This window comes from Kogia breviceps, chromosome 8 (assembly GCF_026419965.1).
Source record: "Kogia breviceps isolate mKogBre1 chromosome 8, mKogBre1 haplotype 1, whole genome shotgun sequence".
NCBI lineage: Eukaryota > Metazoa > Chordata > Mammalia > Artiodactyla > Physeteridae > Kogia > Kogia breviceps.
In genome coordinates this window covers 37,029,838-37,048,789 of record NC_081317.1, presented here as the reverse complement: position 1 = coordinate 37,048,789, position 18,952 = coordinate 37,029,838, and the positions used below count along the sequence as shown (strand labels likewise).

The 18,952-nt window shown below is 43.7% G+C and overlaps 1 protein-coding gene across 1 annotated transcript in view; it reads right to left on the bottom strand.

The window, feature by feature from the left end:
• Positions 1 to 559: 559 nt before the first annotated feature.
• The window catches only part of FBP1 (fructose-bisphosphatase 1), a 28,242-nt gene continuing 9,849 nt past the window's right edge, over positions 560 to 18,952 (bottom strand). The window contains exons 2-7 of the mRNA XM_059072364.2: positions 17,278 to 17,440; positions 14,319 to 14,411; positions 8,257 to 8,397; positions 5,130 to 5,267; positions 3,307 to 3,426; positions 560 to 1,732 (exon numbers count right to left, since the gene is read on the bottom strand). Coding sequence (XP_058928347.1) covers positions 1,541 to 1,732; positions 3,307 to 3,426; positions 5,130 to 5,267; positions 8,257 to 8,397; positions 14,319 to 14,411; positions 17,278 to 17,440 — 847 coding nt within the window. The 3' untranslated portion in view covers positions 560 to 1,540. The remainder of the gene's footprint in view (positions 1,733 to 3,306; positions 3,427 to 5,129; positions 5,268 to 8,256; positions 8,398 to 14,318; positions 14,412 to 17,277; positions 17,441 to 18,952) is intronic.

The window sequence follows — 18,952 nt, the reverse complement described above, 5'->3', positions numbered from 1 at the left end:
TAATGAAGAAACTGAGGTGCAGAAAAGTTAAAAAAAGAAAAGCAAAGCTTACCCAAGCTCAGTCTTAGGATGGCCTAGGTTATGTTGCAGTAACTAATAAGCCTGAATGAAATTCTAGGAGCTTAGTACATCAAAGGTTCATTTCTATTTCACATCACAACCTAATGTAGACAGAGTGGTGGCTCAGACACTCAGGCTTTTGTCCTGTTGTAATACTGTCATTGAAACACATGACGTTTGATGCATGGAAAAGAGTGGATGAAGGATTATTCATTGGGTTGTCAAACTAGAATTAGTATACGTCATTTCCACCTACATTCCACTGGCAAAATCCTAATATATGTAGAGCTTAAGAAAGTCCAGATGTTTCTTAACATCTGATATAACTTGCCTATAATCTTGGAATTCCAGTCCAGAAAGAACCAGGGTCAGCTAAGGGAGGAAATGTTTTTACACAGAGCCTAATAGAAAAGTGCTTGTTTGCAACAAATTGTATTTCCTAAATCTTGTTCTTGTGGTGAATCCTTTTCTTTATGGTAATGAAACCTTACAAATGATTATATTATGTTAATTCAATGAAGTGTTATGTTTTTATAAAAAAACTTATCACTGAGTAATAATATAAACCTTCATTTGTGCCTCAGATGCTTAAACCCATGTACAGGAGGCCAAGAGGTCCTAGATGGGTACCACCAATAATATGTCACTTCTCCAGTTCCCAGGAGGTCTTAAAAGCATTGCTCTGGGCTTCCCTGGTGGCGCAGTGGTTGAGAATCCGCCTGCCGATGCAGGAGACACGGGTTCGTGCCCCGGTCCGGGAAGATCCCACATGCCGCGGAGCGGCTGGGCCCGTGAGCCATGGCCGCTGGGCCTGCGCGTCCGGAGCCTGTGCTCCGCAACGGGAGAGGCCACAACAGTGAGAGGCCCGCGTACCGCAAAAAAAAAAAAAAAAAAAAAAAAAAAAAAAAAAAAGCATTGCTCATGTTGATTCTGCACCCCCAGACCTGAACAGACAACACACCGGAGAAGTGATTCATTAACTCCAAGTTTAGTGGCCAGACTGCCTGGGTTCGTATCCCAGCTCTGTAGCTCACAGGCTGGTGACCTTGAGCAGATTACCTCACCTCTCGGTCCTCCATTTCATCAACTGCAAAATGGGTTACTCTCAGTGCCCAATTCATAAGGTTGTTATGACGATTAAATGAGTTATCTAATGTTATATGCATTAGCTGTTATTATTATTACTGTTATTTGGCACAAAGCAATGAAGACTTTTTTTTTTTTTTTTTTTTAGAAAAAGGAAGAATGTTTATTTCTCCTCTAGCCACTCAAAATATATCGTGACCATCTGTGGCATTACTGAGATAGCATTTTGGCTAGGCAGCATAAGGCATTACACAGCATTTGATGGTGAAAATATCCATACTTTTAATTTCTATGTCTAGGAATATCTGATGCACAGTCAGAATGGGGTAGCACCCTGTGAGATCAAAAGTCCAGATAAAAGGCAATTCTATTTGGTGTGGGCAAGGCCAGCTCTTCATTTGGCAGCGTGCTTCTTATATAGCTCCAGGAACTCAGTCACGTCTTCAGGAGACCCCAAGATGATTGGCGCCCTCTGGTGGATGTCAGTGGGAACAATGTCCAATACAGCTTCCTTCCCGGTGGTAGCCAATCCTCCTGCCTTCTCCATGACATAGGCCATGGGGTTACATTCATACAATAGTCTCAACTGGAAAACAAGAGCAGCATTCTCAGACCAGAATAGATTACACAGAAAAGAGATCTGTTTCATAGAAAAATAGTGCAGAGCTGATCAAATTAACTGATACTTTCCCTTACTTTCCATCACAAGGTTGCATCTAACACCGAATGGTTAATTTAACCATTTGGTTAAATTAAGCCATCCATCAAGAGCCAGCAATAGATTGCCTGACGCAAATGTGAGGCAGACCACCTGGGCTCAGGACCGAACGACATTTTGGCAGAACCGATGTTTCCCTTCTCTTTATAGCACGGAAACTGGACCTAATGAGTGATTCTGTGTGTGTTTTGGATGGAGCTTTGCCTATTCTATAAGCATTTAAAAGTCCATGGTAGTGTCTGGCTGCAGACATCTGGAAAGCAGCCTGGCTCCTCCAAACAGTATAATATTGTTTGCAACTCTGTACACATTCCTTTTACAATTCTCCTAAGGCTTGAGGGTTGGAATTTAGTATGTTATACATCTTGGCATTTACTTTTAAATATTAACTTTTTTATTGTATGCATTTTCATGCAGTCTGCCTACTGAGTAGACAGCTTTTTGCAGGTGTTTCCTGACTCTATTTCCATACAGGTGTCAGGGTCAGATTTGCAAAACTGAAAAAAAAAGAAAAAGGAGGAACCTCAATATTTGTGTTAAGGAACAGTTTTTTGAGGCATTAGAGAAAAGCGCTATAAAGCAGGCTAATCACAGGTTGGGATGCCCGAGGTAGGTGGCTATGGTAAGAGTGGGTGTTTTAATGTTTTCAGTAAACTGGACGCCACATGCCATAAACAGAGATCTGAGCATATCTGAAATACATCCGTTTCTAACTATGGGGATTATTCCTATTCCTTCTCTCACATTAAAAATAAAATAAAATAAGAAAAACCTGTCTGTCCTTTGAGAAAAACAAAGGGACAATACTTGAGAAGGAAACACACTGTCCCTCTGTGTCGAAGAAAAGTGGGTGTCCCTTCGCCAGCATGAGCAAACACAGCCCACCCCATGGCTTGTAAGAAGGTCGTGGAGATGAGACCAATGCATCAGTTACAGCTTACCTGAAAGCTCTAGGTGTCCCCAGAGATGCTTTCCTTCCCTAGAAAGGTAGCATTTCTAAGCAGCAAATGTCAGCTCACTAGTCATTTCAATTTTATGCCTTTTGAAAACAATCAAAGAAAACCTCTGTTCGGGATGCATATGTGATTTGCTGCCTTGGTAATGAGGCTGGACTATTTCATTTCATTTTATGAATGGCATTCATTTTGCCCAAGCCAAACCATGTGTATCCACTGGAAGCAGGAAGCACTTTTAGTACCCTCTGACCATAGCATCATTACTTATCTTTAGCAATGGAAGGGCTCTCAAGAGATCATTTTTAGCTGATATCGCCTGGCTTTAACCAGGACAGCCTTTAATCTAGAAAAGAATATGCCACAGACATCCTTGGCACCCCACTGCAGAGCATAACAGCTACCATGACCTTTTCTTCCTCAGTCAAATCCCCCAGGCTGCAAATGAAATCCACTGCTTCTCAACCACTCTTCAGGGGATTTATTTACCTTTCCGTTGGGGCTTTTCTTGTTAGCTGGGTACAAAAAGATCCCTCCATAGACCAGGGTGCGGTGAACATCAGCCACCATGGAGCCCACGTACCTGGCACCGTAGGGGGCTGAGTTGTCCTACAAGGTTAAGACCAGTAATTGTTAGGGTTACAGAAGAGAGAGCTCTCTTTATGTCCTCTATGCTTATTTGATTCAACCATCGAACAGAACACCATCAAGGTGTGTGTTTGGGGCTGTGCTAGGAAATGTGATGAAAATTCTGTCCCCAAGCAGCAGAAAATGGAATAATGGAGACAGCCTCTTACATCTTACAATAACTCAAATTACCGGAGGAGGCCCTAAGGAGGGTGTGGTGGATTCAGGCTCTGGGGTGGGGCAGGCATTTAGCAGGACCCTGAAGGAGAAGAAAGATTTTGCAGAGCTAAGGAGAGGGGGCAAGGGTGGGGTTTTCATCTCTGCAGGAGCAGGAACTGCCCAGCCAAAGGTAGGGCAACTAGAGAAGCACGGTGCAGTCTGCCTTGGGCCCTGGGAGGAGCCTGGTGCAGCTGGGGGCAGGAAGGGATCTCTAGGGAAAGGTGGAAGGAGAGATAATAAGGCTGGAGAGAGAGCCTGGGGCCAGCTTGGAGGGCCCTGAATGCCAAACTAACAACATCTAGGCTTCTTCCTCAGAACACAGCAGCCTTCAATGGCATTAAGCAAGAGTGAAACTGAGTGAGGCCCGGTGGGGCTCCCAGGCATGGAGGCCCTTTTGTCCCCCATTTCTTGTAGGCAAGACTCCAGCCTCCATGACCTTCCCTGAGTTCAAAGGGCAGATTTAAACAGTTGCTAATCAAGGCAGGAAAGGCCAAAAAACCACCTGAGGCAAGATTAAAGGGACCAGAGAAGCTCAGTCAAGATTAGGAAACCACCTGAGAGAAGATTAAGGCGGGCAGGCCCTGCTCACACCCTGATCTTGTCAGAGACCCCAGCTCGAACCACTGTTATATAACCCTCATCAAATCCTCCCAGGGTGGAACATATAGTTTTCTTTCTTTCTTTTTTAAATAAAACTTTTTAAAATATTTATTTATTTATTTATTCTAGCTGCACCGGGTCTTAGTTGCGACATGCAGGATCTTCACTGTGGCATGCGGGATCTAGTTCCTGACCAGGGATTGAACCCGGGCCCTCTGCATTGGAAGAGCAGAGTCTTACCCACTGGACAACCAGGGAAGTCCCTGGGACACATAGTTTTCGAGGGCAGGAGCCCACTGTGTCCCCCTTTGCCTGGCAAAGCAACAAAGCTATCCTTTTCTACTTCACCCAAAACTCTGTCTCTGAGATTTGATTCAGCACCGGTGTGTACACAGAGGCCGAGCTTTCAGTAACAAGAGTAGGACAAGATTGGATATTCCTACATAGAACCATCTCTACAAACAGCCATTTCTTCTCTTCGTGTTCAGTGATCTGTAACCTCTTTAGAGAGATGCCATGATGGAGGCTCTCAGTCTAGAGATGACTGATAGAAATCCTTCAGGTGCCACAGGGCCGGGGCCTGGGGTGGAAGAACCATGTTTTGTACCAACTGGGATCAGGGACCCCAGCAGTGAAGCATGTTTTATTGCCATGACTTCATTCATCCGGCGGACTTTACAGTCCTGATTTTCTTCTGCCAAGAGAAAGTGGCAAAGGGGTTGCTGTCTCAGGGCAGAGGTTCCAGTCCCCAGCACAGTGGAATCCACCCACTTCTGTCCCTGCCGCCTTTCTCTCCAGGGTAGATCATGAATCAACACATAACTCAGGGGCCCTCCCCCAACCCCGACCCCGCAGCCCTCACTTACTGGGGGGAACTTCTTCCTCTGGACATACTCCATGACAGCAGGGTCGAAGTCCTTGCTGTAGCCCTCGTTGAGGCTATAGATGCTCCCTTTCTTTTTGATCTTCACATCCCTGTCCACTAAAATGAACTCTCCAATGGCCTATGAAACAGGAAGGAAAGGTGGAGCCGTGACATCTCCTTCAGGCCTGTGGGAGGGGGTGGCGTGAGGCCTGTGTCCTTCAGCACAAAGAGCTTGGTTTTTATTTTTTTGTTTTTTCAACTGAGGTATAATTGACATAGCATTATGTTAGTCTCAGGTGTACAACATAATGATTCAATATTTGTAACATTGTGAAATGATCACCAGCAAGGGAGTTTCTCCTTGGCCTGGGATACCCATGCCTTTGAAGAAAAAAAAAAAAATTGGTGCAGACAGGAGGTAGGATATCAGGAGAGATGGGCAGCTGAGTTACACCGATGTGTTCATGGCTGCTCTTAGCTTTCCATTCTTTCGTTTCTATCTGGATGTCATTTTACCCGAGCACAGTGAGTTTCGATTCACAGCATATATAGCTTCTGGTGTCTTTGCTCACTGATCTACAGAGTGCTTCTCAGAACTTGGCCTCCCACAAAGTCCAAGTGCTAAGCTGATGCCTTTAAGGCTTAGGTTCTTCAAAGGAGATTCGAACTTTGGAGTAAGGTGTTACATAACTCCTATAGCTCTGGACTGAGGACTGTTTGGAGGTCCTACACGTCCCTGATAAGAGAGTGATTGAGGCTCCGCCCGTCTGGGTTGGGAGGTTGCTCCAAGGAGACAGAGTTAAGGGAGGTCCCACCTTGGACACATCTCTCCCCAGCCACTTATTCCCATAGCAAAGCTTGGTTCCTGCCAATATGGAGCATGTTGGAAGTAGAGAGGAAGTGGGGGAGGGAGAGAGGAGGGCAGGGGGTGGAAAGAGACTAGAATTAACAGTGGTCACTGAAAGGTATCATTGTGAGTGATTCTTTTCTTTTTTTCTTTTATGATTTTTTGGTAAAAGTCTGGAAAATGAAGCCATCACACAACAGGTGCTCATGAAGCCATGCTTTGCAGGCGCCCCACCCTGGTATCTGGCCACAGCATCCTAGCTGTGAAGGAGGTTAGTCTCTTGGACATGAGAAAAAGACTGAAAAGCTTTTCAAACCTTAAAGCCTGCTAGAAATGCAAATAAAGCTGTTGTGGTCTTCTTAGCAGAAGCTGTCAGCCAAAATGAAAAGAAAGCACTAAATTGACCCCCATCCTGCAGGCATTCATCAGATCTGGGAGGTCAGCCAGCAGGGGGTAGTACAGCCTCCAAACACTGAGTGGCCATTAAGTGTGAGGAGGGCAAAAGACTATGAAACACACAGAAACTTACTCCCGGACACAAGGTCTGCAACCTGGAAATAAGAAGAGATTTCATGTTTTCTACACATCCATCACCTGAAAGGTAACAGAGAAGTTACCGGAAGAATGTCTTGGGAAGCGGTAAACGCCTGCTGAGAGGATAAATCCAAAACATCATTGATTTCGGAAACTGTACCCTGGGCTCAGAGTGAACTTCGCTCGGGCCACTACTTTACCCTGAAATCACCTCCTTTGGAGGCTTAAACTTGTGCTGTTTCCCTACCCTTGTTGATTTATTAAGCACGGGTGCTTCCAAGGAGGCAAAGTCCAGTTGTGCAAGCGTGCAGGGGACAAAGGCAGTCTACATTCTGATTTATCCCACCCACCACCCACAAACCTCAAGGCCCCACCACCAGCAACCCGCCCCTCACAGGATTCTAGCAGCTGATTGTACCTGGTGTTCGGTTTGTCAGCAAAAAGCACCAAATAAATAGTGCTTTTTATGTCTTTCATGCATAAAAATAATGCTTTTTATGCATTAATAGTGCATTAATGTCATCTGAGGACATTTCTAAAACTGAAAGGTATTTATAACCTCAATTCTTTTTCCCTTGGGACACTGGACCAAATGCATAATGAATGTGCTGACCTACGGAAGATGATTCTATGGAGTCCATTTCAATGGTGGGTTTAGTTATGCCAAATATGTAAAGAGATTTCTTTGCTCAATTTATCTGCTCTGTCGAAACTGTCATGTAACAGAATAAATAAAGAACTCCAATTAATACACATGTGGAAGAAAATTATCCACAAATTAAAAATTGTTAATGAATATTTTTCATGGCACCTTGGGCTCCTCTCCATGAGGAATTGGTTCCTTTTTTGGTTTTCTGGCCGAACCACGTGGCTTGTGGGATCTTAGTCTTGTCAGGGACTGAACCTGGGCCCCAGCAGTGAAAGCGCCGAGTCCTAACCACTGGACCACCAGCGAACTCCCGAGGGAGTTTTTCCGCTATAAGTTGGACAGACTACGGAATTATCTTCATTTCCTGCTTTATTTTCACTTCCTTGAGTTCGTCAAAGGCTTTCAAAACCACAAGGGTTCACCGAAGGTTTGTGTGCACGTGCACATCAAATGAATTTCGGAGCTAATTTTGAAGAAATGAGGTGGTCCACTGCTTCGGCCGGGACACCCATTCACCTCAGGAAAATAAGCTAGTAATGGATAGCGTGGGTGGCAAACAGACCATCTATGGGCCCCATCTGGTCCACAAATGTGTTTTAGTTGGCTAGCACAGTGTTTTACACATCCAGAAACATTACATTTTCTAAAAGTCCAGTGTTTCTTGAAACACTGGAAGCCTTGGCAAAACTGAGCTGCTATTCCCAAGGAGTAACAACTGCCAGACCTCCCCAGTTCCCCAATGCCCCGCCACTGCCCTGCCACCACCCTGACCATCCTTTCCCAGCACACTCCACTCATCTGTGTGGCCTGCTCAGCCCAGTGGGTATCTGAGTCAGCTGAGTAATGTCCACTCTAAAGAATTCATCGTGGAAGAAAGACTCCTTACGCTCTGGACAGACACCATTTCTCACCTCGCTAGTCTTCTCATGATGGTCCCCTCCATCTCCCTTCCCCCCTTCCCCAACCCATCATCTCTGCCCCTTCATGGGTCTCACCTTCCACCTCTAGGTACCGCCTCTCCCCGCTCCACACACACACACAATAAACACTCACGCACAGCCACCAGCGAAGCACCCAGCTTCCCCTGGGGTCTCTCACCGGGTCCAGCATGAAGCAGTTGACTCCATTCGCCATGGCCAGGACCAACATGGTGGCACTGCCATAGAGTGCATAGCCAGCAGCCACCAGGTTCCGGCCGGGCTGCAGAGCATCCTTCTCAGAAGGGTCATCCGTTGAAATCTAGGACAAGAAAGAAAACAAAACACGTTTTTGTTGCGCTCTGTTTTGTGGTTCTTTTTTGCAGTTCATCCATTAGCAAGATGCATTATCAAGGTGCTCTCGTAATGAAATAGGGCTTCTTCCTAGAGAAGCCTTCCTCCTCACATCAGTAATATCCTGATTATATTACCACAGCGGCCTTCCCACCAAACCCCAAATTTCCTGCATCTGGATCCTTCTTTCCAATCAGGGTCCTCCTCCAATTTTACTAATTTGATATTCTCTCATCTCTCCATTATCACTCTCAAAAAAAGAGCATGCTTCCTTGTCAGCTCCTACTAATTTAATCTTATTACAGTCATCAATGTCTTTCCCCTGCCTACTCTATCTTTATTTAAACAAATTAAAACAGGGCTGCAGGGCTTCAAGTCTGGTACAGAAATCAATTTCATGAGCTCCTGCCAGTTGCAGCACATACTCCAGTGAGCAGTGTGGTCCATACTCACACATCAAAGAAATTCTCAGAAATATGGCAACTGAGACTCTCCAGAGTTGTTACAGTGTAGGTCAAATGCTTTCCCTTTTTTTGACCATGACTCACAGTAAAAAAATACATTTTGCATCACAAACCAGTACCAACACACATGCACCTGCACACACAACTACAAAAATTTAATAAAACAATACTTAGGGCTTCCCTGGTGGCGCAGTGGTTGAGAGTCCACCTGCCGATGCAGGGGACACGGGTTTGTGCCCCGGTCTGGGAAGATCCCACATGCCGCGGAGCAGCTGGGCCCGTGAGCCATGGCCGCTGAGCGTGCGCGTCCGGAGCCTGTGCTCCACAATGGGAGAGGCCACAACAGTGAGAGGCCCGCGTATCACACACACACACAAACTTACATTTAGAACATGACATGTTCTCTAATCTTTTCTTTGTTTTTTATTTAAAACACAGCCCACTGGGTCGTGTGACTCAGTTTGTTCCCTAATACTAAGGAAAGGAAAAACTTAAGGGCATGGCTCCTAATCAATGATTACTAACTGATAATTACCTTCTTAACACTTGACAATTGGCTTCTATGATTCTCAAAACAGCCTCAAACAAATCTTTCAGCTTGAATATTCTCTATTTGAATTTAAACAGAAATGCAAATGGGCAGTTTCTGCCAATTTCATTTATTCCTTCCCCAACCGCAGATTCCAGGGGCTGAGAATAAGTAAGGGCATCTATCTATATCATGATACCAGAGATGGAGGTCATCTCAGCAAAAACATTCCTGGTACGGGACTTCCCTGGTGGTCCAGTGGGTAAGACTCCATGCTCCCAATGCAGGAGATCTGGGTTTAGACCCCTGGTCAGGGAACTAGATCCCTCATGCGTGCCGTAACTAAGAGTTCGCAGGCCGCAACTAAGAGTTCGCATGCTGCAATTAATAGTCCACATGCTGCAGCTAAAGATCTCATGTGTCACAACTAAGACCCCGTGCAGCCTAAATAAATAAATAAATAAATATTTTAAAAAAGAAATACATTCCTGGTAATTTCTTCCTATAACTTTTGAAAGTGTGGTCCAGAGACCATGTACATCAGAATCACTTGAGATGCTTATTTAAAATGCAATTCTGGGGCTGCAGCCTTGACTTACTAAGTCAGACTTTCTAAGGTGGGCCCTGGGAATCTGTATTTTACCATGCACCATAGCTGACTGACTCTTGCACTGAAGCTTAAGAACTACTCATGTAAAAGGAAATGTCAAAAGAGCCATTTCTCTTTTTTTTTCCCCCTTGTCTCCAATCTTTGTGTTTAATAGTTTTCATCTAGGTGGTTGGTTGCTTGCTTGGCTGGTTGGGTTGGGTCAAGTTATTTAATTTAGTTTGGTTTGTATTCACAGGGTAGTGCATTGCAGCTAAATACAGATTAAACACAGTATCAAAAATTTGAGTTGTTTCTCAAACTCCAAATTTTGCCAGTGTACAACCTTGAAAAAGGAACCAGCTTCCTTCAAAGCCAGTGACATAGTGGGAGGAAAACAGTCAAGCTCTAACCGCTTCCTCTGTCATAACTACTTAACCCTGAAAGTGCAGCACAAAATAAGACAAAGACAACATTTAAATAAGTAAGTTGACTGGAAGCCCCTAGGCTTGGAGTAGTCAGTTCTCCACCAAGAAAAGTCCCCCAGAGATTCACCTCATCCAGAACCACCCATGTCTGTCTGTGGCACAAGGATGAACAGCCTTTCCCTCAAACACTGTCACCAAATAATCTCAGCCTTTAACTTCCTTGCATGGAATAAGAAACAGTAACATTATCTATGATCCATATACTCAAAAGAAAGACAAAATAATTCCATCTAGTCATTAATTTGGAGGAATACTTTTCTACCCCGACCCCCTTTCTAATGCATGAATTCCCTCCTCCAAACCCTCAGCAATGAATGCCTTTGTTCCAAGGGAATCCACTACAGTCTCATGTGGATGCTCATGGACCAATGTGCATAAAGCACTTGACAAAATGAAAAAGCCTCTGGACCCTACCTTTACTTATCCCAGGCCACCACCTGCTGTAGGTGTTGCTCTGTTTTAATCCACGTCACTCCATATAGAGTATGAAAGACACCATGGATTCTGGAGACTTGAGGTGGTGGAGGAGAAAGTCAGGCAGAAGTGGGGTGGGGCTGTCATATCATCAGATGGTCTTCCCTCAGAGTGGCAGCCAAACCCTCCCTAGAAGGTCTCATAGGGCATATGGCAGAGTCTCCAGTAACTCAGCCAATATTGTTCACCTACTATTGTACCAGGCTCCCTAGCAGACAAAAAAATATATAAGAGAAGGTCCCTGCTCTCAAGGCGTTTATAATCTGCAGTGAACATCCATTGATTTTGCCTGGCCAGCACCCATCACCCTTCTGCTGATAATTGAACCTTAACCTTCCTCAAAATACTACCCCCCTGGCCCTCAGTTCCAGGAGTGAGCACATGACCCCGGTCTAGCCAATCAGATCACTGCATGCCTCAGGCCACAGTGATTGGTTGAGAGATGGAGACATGACCTAAGCCAAGACAATCAGGGCCAATGAGATGATATTCTTGTTGGAATTGTTGGAAAAGAGGTTTGCATCTTCTGTTTGAGTTGCTGAAAGGATTGGATGTGGGCCCAGACATACTGGGAGCCATTTTGCCACCAGAGAGGAGGGAGCAATAGAGATGGAGAGGAAGTGTGTCCTGTTTATGTCGTCTGAGTCCTTGAATGCAGCTGGACTTTCTAGTTACATGAACCAATAATTCTCCTTTCCTTTCCTCCCTCCCTCCCTCCTTTCCTTCCTCAAGCTAGTTTGAGTTGTGATACTCTCTGTTGAATCTTAATACACAAAACAAGACAAGTAATATTAATAGCTACCATTTATACAGCACTTTTTATATGCCAGGCACTATTTTCATTGCCGTTGTGCTTAATTTTCAGTATCTCCCCTTTATGGATAAGGAAGCAAGAGGTTACCTTGCCCAAGGTCCCACAGAGCTAGTAAGCATCAATGTCAAGAAGCCACATTCCATATGGCTATTACATCTCCCTGTGCCCAGTTAAGGGAAGTGAATTGGATTCTGAAGCTGCTAGAGCACTCTGCTTTTAGTCATGGGGACTGGATATTTTTAAAGGGTGTTGAAAATTCGAATGGTATCCAATAGAGGGTGACCACACTAGAGAGGTCGAAAAACCATCTCACATGAAAGATATTCAACTTAAAGAAGATTTAAAAGAAGGGGAGGGGAGGGCGCAAAAGCCATTTCCAAGCACGTAAAAGAGTCTTCTGACGCTCCAAAAGGCCATATGAGCAACAGGGAGACAGATTTTGACCCAATATTTGGGCAAACACTCTAGAATGCTACCTTTTCTGAATGTCTCCAGCCAGAGGCGGGGTGACCCTTCCGGAGGTGCTGTGGCAGGAACTTCATAGAAACACTGGACCACAGGCCCTAAGAGATCCCTTTGGAGCCTATTTCCAGGCACCATGTGGGCAAGACCAGATCACTGTTTCCGAGTTCCAGTTACCAACTAATGTTATGCCACTGAGCGGGTGCACCAGGGAGCTGAATTCCAGCCCAGATCCAGCTCTACAGAAAGCAGGAAAGGTCTCCTTTAAAACATCAGACGGTCAATATTTATGACCCATAAATCCTCAAACAATCAATAAGGCTTTTGAAAACTGAAGTGACTTAAAGGGAATGTGACACTCATCACCTCTTTCGGTCTTTTAAGAGAGTCACTTCAGGTTTACTGAGAAGAGTGTGGAGACTCATTGTTGAGTTGTTCTAGCATTTGTAATTCCAGTTGCTGTTGCAGGCTGTTTTGATTTTTTTAGTTGATAGCCAGTGTCAGTTTTCTTGGGTTTTTTTTTCCTTAAAAAGAGTCTTTATTTGGGGGGCTAAGGTGGAAACTGGGGCTGGCAAACATTAGTGCTGCTTTAGCTTTGGCTGAGTCATTATCAGAAGTCTTCCTCTACATGAAGAATTTTGCTGCAAAGTTCTGTTGCTATGCTATATAGATCTGATAACTTGCAGGTCAAATTACATGCCTCCATGTCTATAACAAGAATGCGATGTTTCATGGTATGACTTGGAAAACAGATTAATTACTGCCTTTGTCTTTCTGGTACGAGTATTAGAACTTTCAGTTACTCAAATTGATCTGCCTCCCGGCCAAGACAAATGCAAAGTACATTTCAATGAGGAAATAGAACTGTCCCATGGTGGTCCTACTTCCCATGTTTGAAAGGAGTTTATGTGCAATAGTAGACAACAAGTCACTTTGAAAAACAAAGCACAAATTGCAGTCTCACTTCTTAAGTGATGGCCTCTGTATCCCAGAACAACGAAAGTTGGAAAGGGCTCAGCCTCAAAGGCATCTATGAGGTTTTATTTCTAAAATAAACAAGAAGGCTGAAGCCAAGATGACATATTTTAGATTTCATCATTTTTTATGATGGGCCCACGGCTATTCATTCTATTTTTCACTTGTATATTATTTGGATGCACTTCCACCAAACCGCCCCCCTCCACCCGCAAACACACACACACACACTTAAAGCAATAGAAGGGAAGAGAGACTTTTGAGGTGGAGTTACCTGCTCAGGTCACCCAAGTAGAAAAGACCCAGGGCAGGAGCCTGGATCCCCACACTGTACCAGTGTGCTTTCTATAATTTATAGCAGAGTCAGAAAACTCTTTCCATAAACCAACAGATAGTAAATATTCTAGGCTCTACTGTCACACAGTCTTTATCAAAATCACTTAACCCTGCCTGTGCAGTGCAAAATCAGCCAAAGGCAACATAGAAAACAAGTGAGCTGACCATATGGCATTAAAACTTTATAGACAGTGAAAATTAAATTTCATATAAATATCACGGGTCATGAAATATTATTCTTTAGATTTTCTTTTTAGCCATTCAAAAATTCAGAAGAGTTATTTTTTGCTCACAGGCCATAACAATCAGGCAATGGGCTGGATTTGGCCCGGGGAGACCATAGTTTGCAGACCCCTGATTTAGAGGATTTAAAGGACAATTTTGATATAAGTACTCTCTATTGTTGTCACACTCTCACAATTTTTAGTCACATAGTTACATCATTGCAGCTACCCTACACTGTCTCTTTTGTTTTTAATTTTATTTTCTGTCACAAAAGAAAGCAAGGTACAGTTAAAAGAGTGAAATATCTTTCTCTTCCCACCCACCTTTTACTACCTTTTCTTTTAACAACCTAATAGATTTTCACTATGCAGTTAAGGCTGGAAAAAGTCAGAACTTGACATATAAACCTAATTCAAGCCTCACAAGGTTTCATGATCTACATTCTGGCTGTGCTACCAATAGTGAAACAGGACTGGATGTTCAACCTTAACTCTCTTTTTGGTCCCAAACCAGGAGCTTGATCCATTACATTTTACCTTTCTGTAGATGCCAAAGATGGTTCCAATGGATATAAGGCAGTCGATGTTGGAAGATCCATCAAGAGGATCAAAACAGACCACATATTTACCCTGAGCAAAAAAAAAAAGAAAACACAACTTTACATTTTAAATGAATACATTGGGACTTCCCCTGTGGCACAGTGGTTAAGAATCTGGAATCTGCCTGCCAATGCAGGGGACATGGGTTTGATCCCCGGTCCAGGAAGATCCCACATGCCATGGAGCAACTAAGCCCGTGCACCACAACTACTGAGCCTGCATGCTGCAACTACTGAAGCCCGTGCACCTAGAGCCCATGCTCCGCAATAAGCAAAGCCACCGCAGTGAGAAGCCTGTGCACTGCAACAAAGAGCTCGCTGCAACTAGAGAAAGCCTGTGCACAGCAACAAAGACCCAATGCAGCCAAAAAAGAAAAAAAAAAAAAAAAAGAACACATTGTCATGAAATAAAGAGTATACACTAAGGGGTTAAAAGAGGGAATCTAGGCGAAAATTCAAGAAATGTGTCTTATTTATACTCTGTCAGGGAAGGTATGAGGTGGTATACAGAGTGAAAATAACAACAAATATATATCAAAAGATCATTAGGCAGAGAAAACACAACTTAGAATAGGAGGCATAGATATAGATAAAGGTGAGGAATACAGATAATTAAGTAATAATTTCCTATATCATTGATTTGAATGAATCATAATTTTGGTTTGAGTTTCCTGGCAGTCAAAGGAAGAAGAGAAACAAAACTTTATTCTTAAGGGCAAAACATAATATCTTAGATGAAGCAAAGACAACATTAAGATCTCTAAGAAAATTTTCATGCAGTTCTTATAGATGACACTTGGGGTTACAGTGCACAGAGTTCTCAATCATATCCCTACTGTAACTCCCAAAGGAAATAACCCTCAGCTGTTGTAGGACTACTAAAGACTCATTCTTTGGACAGGATTTTCAGGGGTATGTGGGAGCTGCCTGGAGTCAGCTCTCAAGGGCCAATGGTGTACATCTCTTCCCAACTCTGTTTTCAGTGATGTCATGTTGGTAGTCTAAAATCAACTCCGGAGGATCATTTGCACAGTTGAAAGTGGCAAGTGCTACAAATCAGAGGGGTTTTTTTCTAACAGAGAGCCAGTTTACCAGCACACCACTGGAGATTTTCCACCTTCAAATTAGCCACTTTAAGAGGTGGTTTATAAATTTCTGCATCAAATTAAGGCAATTCTTTGATTCCCTGACCTCTTGCTCTTAACAAATCACCTTGGTTGATGCAGGAGAAACTGTCATCAGGAAAACAGGAACATGCTTACCACGAAGGCACACTGTAGTCAGAGAAGTTGGGCAGACCAATAGAGAATACTAAAAACAAATTCAATCCACATGCCTAAAACTGCCAAGTACCTTCAGAAGCCCAGGAGAGAACAACATGAACTTGAATCTGACACGTAGTGCATTTTAAGAATGATGTAAAACAAGTTAATCAGATGTGGCTCCCCATCCCTCTTATAAATGTCAGACTGGATATCAGGCAGTCTCTTTAAATTCATCTTCTGACTGATTTTTTTCTCATCCTACTCCTTCATGTCCCCAGTTCATCTCAAACAGGGAAAGATAGTAACCCATCTCAAATGGGGTTTTTTTTTTGTTATTATTATTACATGGTTTTTGTTGTTCAGTGAAAGCTGGATATACTCTGTCATTCACTTTTTCAACAATAATTTATTGTTGATCCCCTACAATGTTGTGCTAGAGACTGGGATACAGAGAAGAATATAATTCATTCTCTACCCTCAAGAAGCAATCAGACCGTAATTGAGCAGGACGCTACAGGGCTTTCTTAAGACAGATTCCCCCCACCCCAATGTCCTCTGCCTGCCTCTTTTCTGTAGAAAAACTTTAGCCAAAGAATAAGTTTAACCAGAGAAGTGAGAAAATGAAAAAACAAAGGAAAACAATCAAATAAGACAAAATAATAATAGTTTAGTCATTAAACAAAGTCAGGAAACTTTAGTTCCTCTTCATGGGGTATATATAATATTCTGAGCCATATCCTTTAAGCTGTTTTGCAGATACTGAATCCCCCACAGGTGGAAGAAGTTAACTACATGATGACCAGACTAGAAATGACAAAAGCTCCTCCATCTTACACAGTTCTTTTTAAGAACTGGCCTCAAGGAGATGGGAACAAACTGACCCTGGAGTTGAAGATTAGCTGTACTTAAAACAATCAAGATGACACTGATCAGACCACCACATGGCCAATTTCAAGATGATTATCAGAGCTAACTGTGCTGTTCTGCATGTAGCCCCCTCCCTCTGCTTATACACCCCTGAAACTCCCCTTTAAAAACTCTTGCCCCCAGATGGGCAACAGGGAGTTGGTTCTTTGGGACATGAGTCCACCTTCTCCCCAGGATTGCTGGCTTCCTCAATAAGGCTATCTTTCCTTTTACCCAACACCTGTCTCTCAGTATTGGATTCTTGAGCATCCTGAGTTTGGTAACAAGATTAATAGGATTCCAATGGATTCCAATGCATGAATCACTGATATGAACAGTTTATATTGGCAGGAAGGTTGGTTATGAAGGTTGGGAATTGGGTGGATGGAAGGATGTAGTTAACAGAGCCAGACTTTGAAGAGCCTTGAACATGACAATAAAAAAAAAAGTTAGAAGTGGAGGTGAGTATGAGTATATTTGAGTCTCTCCCATGTATGAGCATGCAGGAGAGATGATAACGGCATGGACTGTGGTGGAAGTGTAGATAGGAGAGGACAGTTTGAGATATAGCAGTGAAGTGTAATCTGTGAAATGATGACTGATGGTTCAGGAGGGATCTAGGCTGTGTCTTAGGAATCCAGCTTGGCTGAACAAGTGGAGTTATTTATGAAGCCAGAAAGAAAAATGATTACATTAAAATCCTCAATAGTATAGGAGCAGACCCACCCTTTTCTCAGGTTCTACTATTATGGCGTGTTTATCTTCTTCCGACACAAGAACACAGGTAGCAAAAGATGACTTTAACACATTAATAACCAGGTCATTGGAGAGGATATCCAACTTCTTCACTTGATCACCCGTCACATTGGTAGAGCCAGCAATTCCATAGCTACAGGGAAGAAAAGATACAAAAATATAAGCCATGACCACCAGAATATGTCAATGCATCTATAAACTCACTCAAAGAGGGCATTTGGTAAGATTTAGAAGAAAGGAAAGAAGACACATGATTTGGGAGAAAGAGAATGAGAAAGATGGTCATCCATCTGGATTGGCCCCTGGAGGGAAGGAGATATCGTCATTCACCTGTCCAGTGCCTATCATGGTACCCAGCACACCTTTGTGGTTAAATCGATGTTTCTCAAGCTTTTTTTTCATTATGGCCCCTAAGGAGGTTTTTTTTCCCTAACACACTCCCCCATGAAATTTTTTTTTTTTTTTTTTTTTTTTTTTTTTTTTTTTTTTTTTTTTTTTGCGGTATGCGGGCCTCTCACTGTTGTGGCCTTTCCCATTGCGGAGCATAGGCTCCGGACGCGCAGGCCTAGCGGCCATGGCTCACGGGCTTAGTTGCTCCACGGCATGTGGGATCTTCCCGGACCAGGGCACGAACCCGTGTCTCCTGCATCTGCAGGCGGATTCTCAACCGCTGCGCCACCAGGGAAGCCCCCCATGAAATTTTAATATTGCAGATAAAGTGTGTATCTGTTTATGCACTGTATGTACATATATTTCACACCCAAAAAGATTGATTTTTTTTCACCTGCCCCAAGAACCAATTTTCACTCCCGAATGCATGAGCTAATGCATAATGAATCAGTTGACAGACATAGCAAGCAAGGAAACTTTCTGGGTGGGAAGGAGCCTGAGAGGGAAACTAAGCCAAGGGATCTATGGTTTTATAGCTGATGAGACCCCCAAAGAAAAGTAATGTCGGCAGATCCCACTACCCCATTTTATAGGGGAGGACACTCACTCCAACGGGCTTCTCTAAACTGGAGCAGCAGAGCAGAGGTGAGAAGCTCACTTTGACTTCCAAGCCAGGCCTCTCCTAATGGCACCTCACTGCCTCTGGCAGGAGTCCTAGGGGCTGAAGGCATTGGGAAGTCTGGAGTCCTTACTTTATTTTCAAGGTATCTGCAAGTCAGTAATTATGGAGCTTCCAGAATCCAAGTGACTGGTCCAAAATGGAGCCTAGTTTGTTAGAATGAAGGAAGAGGAAGGTTGTCATAGCCTGGGGTTGAGTAGGAACACTGAAAGGAGGGAAAATGTTTTAGAAGAAGGATGCACTGAACAAGGTAAGAGACTGGATGTGGGAAGGGAAAGAGCAGGAGCAATGAAGATACCACCAAGCAGCTGAGAATGGGAGAGAAGGGGTACCATGGCGCCCTTGGCTGAGATTGCTGGAAGCACTTGCCTGGGGACCGATTGTCACGGCATTCACTGCTCAACTCCTGAAAATGCATTTTCTCTAAACATAACTTGCATGTCTCTTGCTGGAGAAAACTGAGCCAACACCAGAAACTCTCTGAACCCAAAGGGTTCACACAGCCTGACTCTCCAGGAGGTAACTCCAGTTATCATCAAGCCCATTCTCCAGTGTTGCCTCTTTCAGCATCATTCC